At 41.7% G+C, this 12,118-nt stretch overlaps 1 protein-coding gene across 1 annotated transcript in view; it reads right to left on the reverse strand.

Moving 5' to 3' along the window:
- ADAM12 (ADAM metallopeptidase domain 12) overlaps positions 1-12,118 on the reverse strand; it is a 184,648-nt gene that overhangs the window by 130,441 nt on the left and 42,089 nt on the right. The window contains exon 3 of the mRNA XM_068689155.1: positions 8,443-8,516. Within this exon, the coding sequence (XP_068545256.1) occupies positions 8,443-8,516 (74 nt within the window). The remainder of the gene's footprint in view (positions 1-8,442; positions 8,517-12,118) is intronic.

A 12,118-nucleotide genomic window follows, 5' to 3' on the forward strand; every position in this document is an offset into this window, starting at 1 on the left:
GAAGGAATTAATCCTCATGGCTCTGTGGGAAGGAGATGCAACACCTAAGGACGGCCATCCCTGCTTGCCGGCGAGCGAGCTCGTGGGGCCTGCACGCCTGGCAGCAGCCCCAGCACACCCCGGCCGCGTGCTCCCGCCCCAGCGCGCTTCGTGAGTGGGGATTTGTTTCTCCGGCGGCACTTTCAGCCGTCCTCTGCAGCCCTGAGAAACTGCTCTGTCACTTGGACAGGAACTGACATTTTCTGGAAAGCGTCTGGGGTTTAGCGTCCAGGAAAGTATCTGCTTCGCCTCTGAATCCAGCTTCATGCAGAAGATTCTTGTCCTTAAGTACCTCGCAGCTGGCTTTTTCTTTCTTTCTCTCCTTTTTTTTGCTCCATTTTTTCTCTTTTTCATTTCTTTTTCTTCTTTTATTATTATTATATATATATTTTTTTTTTCCTGAAGAGGAAAACCTTCTGCAAGTAGGTGCAGAGCAGCAGCTGTTGCAGCAGGCAGCCCCACAGACATGCCTGCGGCCTGAGTCACCGACGCCTCTTTCAAAAAATGTGAAAGAACCCTTACATCAGTGAGCTGAACTGCACCGTGCCCAAGAACAGCCACAGGACGCACTCTTCTCCTATTGACACAAGGCAGTGATTTCTTCTTCGCACTGGCCCTCCTCTTTCCCCATATTTTGTGAGGACCCAAATATTTTTACGGAGTGCAGAGCCCAGCAGCCTCATCACCTGCTCCCCGAGCAGAACAGGAAAGATCAAAACACTGAGTGTTGTCCTGCTTTGTCTATGGAAATTCAGATACACCTGGAAACACCTTTTAAAGGGGTTTTGAGAAAAGGGTGGAAAAAAAAAAAGAGAGAGAGAGAGAGAGAGAGAGAGAATGAAAAAAAAAGAAGAAGAAAGATAGAAGAAAAATAGGAGAAAAAGAGAGCCAGATTACATCAAAATTGATGTGAAAGTTCCTGCACTCCATTCCTGACAGGTTTTTGAAAAGAAACAAAAGTATGAACTCTTCAGGAGAACAGGATGGCTATTTTCTCTTTGTTCTCTTAATAACATCCTACACTCAGTTCTTCAGATTTTTCTTTTTCCTTGAAGGTTACAGGGGTACAAATGCAAGTCCCAGGAGCTCAAAACACTAATAGTTACAGATTTTGCCATGACTATGACAGTACTATCAGGGCATTTAGTTAGTTAGTTAGTTAGTTTTTTAAACTTGTAATGGAGTAGAAAACTTGAGGATATGAACCTGAAATATCACACCAAAAAAAAAAAAAAAAGACAATGCTGAGAAGACCTTCCATTACTTGCACTTCTTTACTGTTGTGATTTTTTTCCCAGTTTACACTGATATGGACAAGCATTGCCAGGACATGGGTCATCCTCCTCCTGGGTCATCCATCCTCTTCCTCCTCCTGGGGGTGCAAACTCAGGGAAGGGACAATCACCTAAAGGGACTGCAATGCAAACAGGTGCCACACAACAGCAGCAATCTGACACAGAGATATCTGTCATATTAAAATCTATGTGTTTTACGGAAACCACAAGGTTCACCTCTTTGCAGATGTGCATCTTGTGTTCTGCTGAGGAGGAAAGCTTTGAGTGGGTATTCACTCAGATGTAGAAGAAGAATTATGTTTTACAAAACTTTGACCCTCTATAAACATTAATCTGTATTGCAGAACCTTTTTTCCATTTCCCAATATTCACAATAAGGAATCAATAGCAGATGTTTGGACTGTGACTTGGGAGGGCACGCTGAGAGAGCCCCTCAACCATACAGGCATGGAGAGGGAGACGAGCTATTAATGCTTCTAGAAACCATCGCTTGAGATTACTGCAAAGAACTGCAGCAAGCACTGGGACAGTTTGGCAGAGATCAGTCAAAATCTGGGAAGCCAAAGTCCACACTGGAAGAGACACCCAGACCCGTGCTGGTGGGGGTGGGACCAGGCTCCCAAACAGGGATTATGAGCAGAACTGAATTGTTCCTTTTGATTCCTCATTTCCAAAAGCAACATGAAATCACAGAGAACTCATCTGAAGAACTGTACTTCAGTGTGCTCTGTGTTTCCTAACCCTCTAAAAATAAATACATGAAACAGTGAACACTACAAGTGAATTAAATAGCTGGCATCTTTCCCTACAAAATTTTGCAAGGCAACACTCTTAGTTTCTCTCTGCAAAGCCTTCAGGAGAAGCTGAGATCCTAGAAACTGAGCCTGTGCCAGTAAAATGCCACTGCATGCAAAAAGAAAACAAATTCTTGAGATATTAGACATACTGTCACATATCTGCTCCCATTCAAAGACATTGGACCCCTGGGACTGAGCATCAAAGTGAAAATATCTAACAGAAAATTCATTAAAAGCAGGCTCAGCCTCAATTTTGACTTGAAAACCCATTTACAGTCCTCCCTGTCTTTCTGAGGCCAGAAAGCAATATAAACAAATGTTTCTGAAAAGCAGGAGAATCCTCTTGGTTTTGGCCTGGTATCACTACATGTGTTGTGTAAAGGAGACCAAACATCCTGGGTAATGACAGGCCGTGTGATGCTGCAAAGCAGAATTCAATGCTTCCCCTTCATTGCTGTTGAAATGCTGCTCACTCTTGTTAGAAACAAATTAAAAAAAAAAAAACAAAACACAAAAAAAACAACACACAACAAACAAAAGCCATCTGAAACCTGCCTGAGCAGCAGATAGCAGAAACATGTGAGGAACACCCAGGAGCTTTGTGAGCAAAGCCTGGGTCCAGCTGGATGCACCCCTGCTTTACTTGCCAGCCTGAAAAACGATTCGGCGTTGGCCATTGCTCCTTGGGCAGCCAAGGCTTCTGCAGCACACGGGCTGGCGTACGACCATCAGGGGGAGATTAGAGGCCTTCCAGAAAGCTGTTTTTCTCTCTTGTCTCTCCCCTAATTATTTATTTTGCAGTCACGGATGATTATGTTTTGCCTGTGTTTTTATTATCACGGCGATGGAGCTGACTCCAGCAGGAGGGAGGGAGCACGCATTCCTATTGCCTTCTCCCAGCCAGCTCTCCTCCCCGACCTCTCTGCCGAGTGATGCTGAAATGAAATGCTGAAAACCTCACACGCTGCAGTACATGGGGAGATTAAAACACAGTTCTGAAAATATAATAATCTACCGCTGCAGTATATCTGGGGAACAAAATCTAAAGCAGGCACTTCTTTATTAAATTTATTGCACCAGCATGCACGTTTTCCTCTCTATTATTGTTATATATTTAATTGGAAGGTGCAGCTCTAGGGTTGCTCTGAGTGACAGACACTGAACAAGCAAAACCTTGTGTTAAGTTGGTTCAAAGCTGTCAACTGATGCAGCACTGGAAACTACCATTCTCAGGAAAATATACACACCAAGAAAACAGCACCTACCCATCAGGCTTTTTGTTTTCCCCATGCTTTTTTGTATTACAAGCTTTATAATTCTGGGATAAAACCAGAAATGCTAAATGCACCCATGTGCTCGCCCAGGACTTGGGGTTTGCACCATGAACAGGACACAGCCCTCTGTCCTCTACAACAGCCTCAGCACAGCCCCATTGCCCCACTGTTTTCTGGGACATGCGAGGAGGAGAAGCTTGGTGATGTTCGAGGTTATGACATTCAGCCACAGCAAGGTCTCCAGAGTAGAAGTTCCATCCCCTCCACTTCCAGCATATTGTTTCAGCCTATAAACATCCTCTCTAATTTTCCTTTCTGTTCATATATTTACATCAGGAGAGGAAGAACAGCTCAAGAAAGCAGTAGTTTCTCCCCTCATGGATCTGAGCCCTTTCACTGAAACAGCTCCAAAACCACGCAGTAAAAGCCTCCAAAAGCACACAGCCCCAACCACAAAACCTTGACCACCATTGCTGATACCATCCTGTGCTACCTTTCACTGTTACTGAGCAGATCTCAGTATTTCAATGCCCACGCTACAGACTCTGTCCTTATACCACAATCCTACAGCACACGCATGTACCCTTAGTGTCACAGACTGACACCAGCTGTTCTGCACCAGCAGTAGCTGAATCTTCACATTTTGCTGTGGTGTAGGCCTTCTGACTGCTGCCAGGATGGAAGGGAAAAATCGTTACTTCCATTAAAGTGAAACTTTCATGTCAATTAAAGAGAATTCCCAACTGTCAGCTTGCACTGAAATGCTGCAGTACAGCTGCTGGCTCCAGCATTTGCAGATAAAACACTCAAGGGTCACTGTTTTTTGGCCAAGTTACAGCACGGAATTACAGCAGCAAGTACAGCAAGTAATTTCTGAGAGGTCCTGCCTCTCCGGTTGGCATTTGTTTGTTTAGATTTGTTTTCTCTATCTGTATTTCAAGCCATTGATTGGATATAAGCATGTCAATTCATTAACAGATTTTGTCAGCTACTTTCTTTGGCCACGGAAATGGGTTGTTTTCCTGCTAAATTAATGCAGCTAGAATGCCACTTGCACCCCAATCAACACTCCTATTCAGAAAGGTCAGGCAGAATTGAAGAGATAGAAAAGAAAAGAGAACTCCTTAATTCTTTCGTCTTTTTTTTCTTTTTATTTTTCTTTTCCTTTTTTCTTTTTTTTAAGAGAAAAAAAAAAAAACAGATTTCTGGGACAGGACACTGTGCATGAAGAATTTTATTGTCTGCTTTTGCAACCAAGGGAATACTACTGGAACCTCCTTTGACCTGGGGTTAAGCTTTCAAAGTGGACTTTGATGCCAGACCAGTATGTCCCAGTACACCCCTAGTATGGTGTTGATGTGAAGAAGTGATGAACATGCAAGGGGGACAGTGAAAGATGCTCTCAACTTCTGGAGGTCCTGGGATCTTAGGGGATTTAGAGGATTAGATGGAGACTTACACCATGGCCCGGGGTGGCTTTTGCCTCCTGATAAAAGAGAAGATTTTTCACTGGGGCAACTAGGCAGCAGACAAACCTCATATATTTCCCCTTTTTTAATGCTGTTTTGTTAAAGGTTATGTTTTAAATCTGACCAAAAGGAACATGAGGTTATGTAGAAATAAACAGTAAACAGCTACTCTGAACCACTCGAGCTTTGCCTTTCCATTTACAGCTCCCCCAGACCTGCTGCCCCTTACAGCTGGGGAACACATTCCCACCAGAAGGAACCCATCCAAGACACACCTGAGATGTGAAGCTGATGCCGACATCCTTAGGGCAAAGCCGTCCTACCTCCCTGCTGTCCTCCACTTATCTCAGCTTTTTATCTTTAACTGCCCTTCACTCCGCTGTACATGGATTTGAAAAAGCTCTCTAACATCTGTTCAAAGTTACATTTCTTTGACATCCATAATTATGACCTTTGTCAGCAAATCATTTAAGCATGAAATTAACTTTGAAAATAAGTAATTCCGCTGACTTTACCTGGATTACTCATATGTTTAAAGTTAAAAGAGTACTTAAGCGCTTTGCTGTATTCAGACCTACTTCTGACAGTGTAAAATGTTTCCAGTTGAAGAAGAACAGCAAGTAGTCACATACTGTTCCACTCTGCAACTCAGATTTAATCTTGTGGGGGTTTTGATTCATTTTCACAGTATTAAGACAACTTTCCTTTAAGATCCACATGCTGCTTAAAGGAATTTCTCCGTGCATACATTATTGTCCCTTGCACCACAGAAGTGCATCAGTATTACTGATGTGATGTACACCAGGATAGCCAGCTGCTCCTAAGGGTGGTTTATTTTGCAGCTGAGAGATGATTTGCTGGTTCTGGAAATCTCTCTCTATATGACAAGTGTTTCTAAAACATTTAAGGTACTACAGAGCTCAAGGTTCTCAAGAGTGCAATCATATTTTGCAAATAAATCATAGCAAGAAATGTTCATTGCGACATAAGCTTGCTAGTCAGTTTTCTACAATCGACAAAGTAAATCCAAGGCAAATAATTTTGTTTTTGCAAATACAAATGTGCAGTGCCTGAAAATTAATCACCAAATTATTTAATAAATAAACACTTTAGCTGGAAAACACAGAGAAGATTTTAAACCTTGAGTGGTGAATTTAGGAACCAGCAACCCTTCCAAAACTAACTGTAACATGTTGCCCTATAAATACAAACACATTTTGCTGAATCTAAAAATCAGAAAAACATCAAACTGACATTAAATATTTCCATAGATAACAGATGGTTTAACACATCAGTCTCCACTTGGGGTTGCCTAATACATCTGAATCATATTTTGAATATAACTGAAGGTTTGGAAAATCTCTAAGGTTTTCGATAAACGGATTTTAATGTCAAGGCTACTCAAAGCAGCTGTTTCTACTAAGTATGGAAAATCATATCCAGTTGTTTTCTCTCTCTCTTTTTTTTTTTTTTTTTTTGTTTTTCATGACCCAATGCAGAAATTATGTAATTTAGGGGTCCCGTCCACCTCCACCCCTACCACCCTCCAAGGAACAGCATGCTTTACATGAAACTGCAGTAAAACAACAGCACACGTATCAGAGCTTCATATCTGTTGTCACTTACTACTCAAGAAAATATGTTTGTGTTTGGCACGCTGCTACTTAAAGCATGCTGGCTTAATGGCTACTCCAGTGCAGAGCAGCAAGGCTTTCAAGATATTTGAGCTGGTTTGAGCCAACCTCGGGAAGATGGGCAGGCTGGAGGACACAGGGTCTGTAAGCACATCTGCTGGTCCTGCCTGCAGTCTCAGACACTCACAGGCAGGAGCTACAGCATGGAAATGTTGCAAAAAATGTTGTTCCTTCCCCTCACCTCCTCTGCTGCCACTCGCCTCTTGGTGGTGGCAACGACTCAGCACCCAACGCTGTCAGCAGGTCCGCGCACACACCCGCACTGACTTGCAACTCTGCCCATTATTTGTCTTGAAAATAAAAGTTAGTAATGCTAAATGGAAAAAAAGAGGAAAATGATTTTGCAAAAACTGTGACCTTTTTTCTGTGGTTTGAGATCTGTGAACTGCCTCATACGCTACAAACCCCAAGCACGGGCAAGGGCAACTTTAGTGATTTACAATAGTAAAAGTACGTTGAAGCTCCTGTTCAGACAAGGACCCTAATGTTGTCATCACTATACAAAACTCTTGTAGAACATAAACCTTTTGGTGGATGCCCCACCACAGAGACAGGTAAACTAGAAAATAACCATAACTAAGTATTTCTTAAGAAGCAGGGCTTGGAATTCTCCAATTCTGGTTAGTCAAACAGATGCTCATGAGAGTTAATTTATAGTCCTGTCATCTCTGTTTTTAAAAAAGGTGGAGATTGTATCTTACAGTTTTCTAAATCTGATTTTATTACAGGTACAAGAGAGTTTGGTATGTTCAGCAAGGCCTGTATTAGCAGTTTTATGTTCTTTTAATCGCTGACAGGAATGCAAATAGTTTCCTCAATTGCTGCATACTTCACATTCCTGAAGGAAGGCACACCCTTTGACAAAGATTAAGAGAATATAAAGTTAAATTCCTGTTTACTAAATGAATTAAATCCTCTTTTAGTTGCTCAAACAGAGCAACCTATGCATCGGGGATCTACATTCCTTTCAGGGATAGCAAAGGAACAATAAAGAAACATTGAAAATAATGTGAGGAAAGCTCATGATTTGGTCCTAATGTCGAATAATAAAGTGAACTGGATTCTATCACAGCTGGGTAATGTTAGGGTTTCTCCAAATGACTGGAAATAAAAAGCATTTTATAAAAAGCCAAGAGGGAAGGCTGCCCACAGCCACCAGGCTGGTCCCTGTCCAGCTCACATGGTTAGGGCTTGGTTTCTGCTCACAGCATCATCACTGCTGTCCATCCCATGGACCCTCCATGCAGCATCCCCTCGTGTCTGCCACTGACAGCTTCTGCACATCAGCATGAGTCATCAAGAGGACACAGAAGAAGACGCAATACTTACAGCCCACAAATAGATATTCAAGCTCTGCTTTGATCATGAGCCTCATGAACATCCATCCCATCATCAGCCCCTTGCCAACAAACCCACAGAGCTCCCCTTTAAAAGTCCAGCAGGGGTTAAGCCCCATTGCTTGGCTCATACTCCCTGACCCACGGCCACTGGGAACCATGGTCACAGGCAGCAGCAGGAGGGATAAGTCCTCCAAAAACTGTACCAAAGACTGTAGAGTTTTCCACATTATTGTAAATAAAAGTCTTACTGTGGGAAAGGAGGAGAAACCCAAACCAAAGAGGAACAGTGATCAACACCACAAAAAAGCAGTGAGAGGCAGCTGTTCTCTTTTCAGCCCCACATAAATGCAGGTCCTTGCTTTCTTAGCAGAATACAAATGCCTACAATCAAATTGGAACACAACACTCAGATAAGGTTGTGTAAGGGACCGGTAGCAAACATGCCTCCAGCTTACTTTCAATCCTGCAGTTTTAACATTAACATCCCGCTCTAAGAATACCAGTACAGAATGAACATGCACCAAGGGTACTCACTCGTTTCTCTCCAGCTGGATGACCAGATGTTTTCCTTCAGCTTGTACCACCACCTGCAGCAGGGCTGGGTGATTCTGCAAGAGGAGAACAGAGTCGGATGAGTCCAAAACCAGAGCCAGCACCTCTCCCAACCAGGGATCCGGGCACACCAATTGCAGGATCTGGCCCTGCCTGGTGCAGTGCAAACACGTGGGGCTTCACACCGGTGTCCTCAGGACAGCATGGTTCTCACCATGACATCTGGAGAACTTGCATCATTCCACACCAGAGCACATCTTGAAGATCAGCATAGCAATGAAGTCCACATCATTCCCACGAGATACCTGATACAGCTCTGAATTTTCTCTCTTTCCTTTCCGTATAATAGCACAATGAGATTAAACGCTAATATAATCTCTTTTTAATGTTCAGTCTTGCTGTAGGATCTTTTGAACTGAGATCAAGGTAATGAGGTTTGCACTTTGCATGACCATTTCCAGTCTCTGTTAGCCATGCTGGAAGCTGGTGCCTCTGCCCTCAGAGCAGACCTGCAGTGCTGTGGCCACAGTCAGCAGGGTGGCTCTAACAGAAATAGCTCTTCCCTTAGGGCTGAGCATGTTAAATATTTGCGTGCAGGAAGGACCCCACATGTGATGCAGATCTAAGACCATCATGGAAACTAAACATCAAGTATCGTCATACTGAACTACTTGTTCCCTATAAACAGCTACATATTTCAATATATGTTGTTTCGTAAGGAAAAAATAAGATTTAGATAAAAAAAGAATCGGTGTTGGAGCAATTAGAAATATGCCTGACAATATTATCAAGAATCTCTGTGAGAACAATAGACAAAGTATTTGTACACATACAAGCATGCAAGGGAAATTTCTAAACAAGACATCAAGAGCTGAGCGCACAGAAATCCCTGTTGCACTCCAGCATGGAGCAGGGGTCAGGACATCTGGATTGCATTTTCAGCACCGACACAACTCCGTGCAATCTTCATATTGTTGTTCCCCTGACGGTAAAACAAGTTCTTTTTCATCTCAAGTATCTGAAGGTGAATTCACTACTTTGGGGGTTGTGAATGAGCATCAGAAAAGTCTGCACAAAGTGGTGATCCCTTTGCTCCTGCAAGTGGGGTGCTTAACCACAGCGGGAGGGGCAGAGCACCTATACAGGCCCTTAGAGCACCAAACGAGAAGGCACAGTTTACAATATGCTAGCTACTCTTAATCCAGAAGTCTGCACTCACATATATTCTAAGACCGTTTACACTTAACTTACATTTCATTAAACAAACTTACAGGGTTGCGAGACAGTATTTCCTTGTTTTGAAATTCTGACAGTAGCTCAATAAATCAGTTGTTCCTCTGCACGCTCAATACGCTTTTCTGAAGATTTACGCCAGCCAATTGCCAAACTGAGCCAGTCTAATCTTTAGGGGTATTGTATTTAATTGATTTATTGGGAAATGTGTCTGAATGTGTGATTGCTACAGCGGTGCCGTGATGGAGCCTTGGCTGTGTGACGGTCAGAGCACCCCACCCATAAAATGCAAGAATTTTTAAATGATTTGGAAAATTGTAAATGTTTATTAAAAAGTGAAATTATGAGGAGACTGTCGTAGACTAAACAAAATTGTAATTTTGTTATAATAAAAAATAGCTGACAACTCCCCGGTGCTCTCAGGCATTATTAAGTGCAGATTGTGACTGTGATACCATTGCTTTCTTCTCAGTGTCCTGCCCCACTGCTCGTGCAAATTCATACATGTTTGCCTCTTCCCATGCAAAATAGCAACAATATTGAAATTCTGCATCTACGTGAACTTTGCAGGAACTAGATCCCTCCAGAATGCTAAATGAAAGCTTCAGCCTATCCTTGGCATTCAGCAAACACATGGGAGTCATTTATTGGCATGAATATTTAGAGACAATGTTGATTACCACTTTAATATTAGTGCTTTGGTTCCAAACCCTGTAAGATATACATACTAGAGAGTTTTGAGAGAGTAAAATACAATTAATTACAATATAACACAGTAAATAATTAAGATATTGCAGGAGCAGAAATGGGTTCCTTTCAGATAAAGGCCCTCCGTTAGTATGTAAATGATAACCATGTTTATTCATGAATTCTCACTGGTACTTATTTGACAGTCAGTTGATGTTGCTAAGTTGTAAAGTTAAAAAAGCAGCTGCAGAATAAAACAGACTTCTACAAGACAAAAACTATCTCTCAGAGAATTCTTAAAGCTGAAACTACTCATTATTGAACACAATAATGTCTCCAGTTAGGATGCTGGACTGTTTTGCATGAGACCCTGGTTTGGATCCCTGATTTATCATAGAAATATTTTTCAAGCAAGTGGCTCATTTTCTTTCATGCCATCTGGGGAAGAGATGAAACTATACATTTTCCTATTCTGGCTGGTAGTCGTAAGCATAAATACAGTAAAAATTACAGACTGCTCAGGTGCTATGGTATTTGGAAACACATAGGTACTTAAAATGATACATTTCTAATGTGAAAGAAAAGCAAAGATCATTCAGAAAGAGCTTTTTTGTTCTTGATGTTGTTGTGTTTTTCTTCCTTGCTAAAGTATACGCTTGTGAAATTAATGAAAAATTTTTTTTTCTTCTATTTTTTTTTTTTTTTCCCCCAACAGTACTGGTGAGCTCTCCATTAAAGTATTTACGGGGTTCTGCTACGAGACCCTAAAAACTCATTTCAAGTCTCGTGAAACTTGTAGTACTCTCTCCTTACAATCAACATTTTTGAAACTGAATTGCAAGATGAAATGACAATTACTGTAAACACTGATATTAGATAGCTGTTTTATATTTTCTGTTTAGAATAATAAAAAAGTACATTATGAGTACACAGACTCTTCTGCCCTGAAACTTCTATAAAGAACAAGACTTTCTTAAGAATCAGAGAAAATAATTGCTAAGGGATGTTGGTTTGGTCATAGCGATAATATTCTGCAATAAGTGAAACAATAAGTGATGAACTTTTAGTTAAAGCCAAGCAAGAACTCTCTGATAAAACACATAATAAATGAATATAGGCTTTCTTGAACAACTAGAACCTGGTGAGACAGTAGCCTGTTTCTGAGTCACAGTTGTTTGTTTTCCCACAACAGAACTAAAATCAATATGCACACGTAAAGGTAGTTTAATTAATACAAGATTTCAAGTACTTTTAAGTGTTCCTAGCCTCCCACTCTTTAATTCACATTGATCTCCAGATCTTTAATTAGAAAGAGAAAAGAAAGGATGGTTTGGGGACTGAGGGCTTCCCCTGTGAGCCTGGAGAGGGTGTGGGCAGCCCAACTGTACCACAGAATCACCTCTGGGCTGGAACACCTGAAATCCACTGTGGGAAACAGCTAAACCCTCCAGGTGAGCCTAGCTCTTGCACCTCAACTTGTTTTTTGCTTCACTCACCCCTTCTGCCACTTTTCACCAATATGGAACGTGGACAACTTTTCAAACTCCTGTCTTTGCCTACCACACAAAGTGTTTTAAAGACGTGCTCCCTAAACACAGCGGTGAGCAGATAGGCAACTTCCTTCCCATGAAGGCATCAAGACATTACAATGGTAGCTCAAAACTAGCAGTAATATATATATATATAAATATTTCCCTTAGTTGCTCATGTTTTATCACATCAACATGAATACCAAGAC

Source organism: Anas acuta, chromosome 7, assembly GCF_963932015.1.
Source record: "Anas acuta chromosome 7, bAnaAcu1.1, whole genome shotgun sequence".
In the NCBI taxonomy this organism is placed as follows: Eukaryota; Metazoa; Chordata; class Aves; order Anseriformes; family Anatidae; genus Anas; species Anas acuta.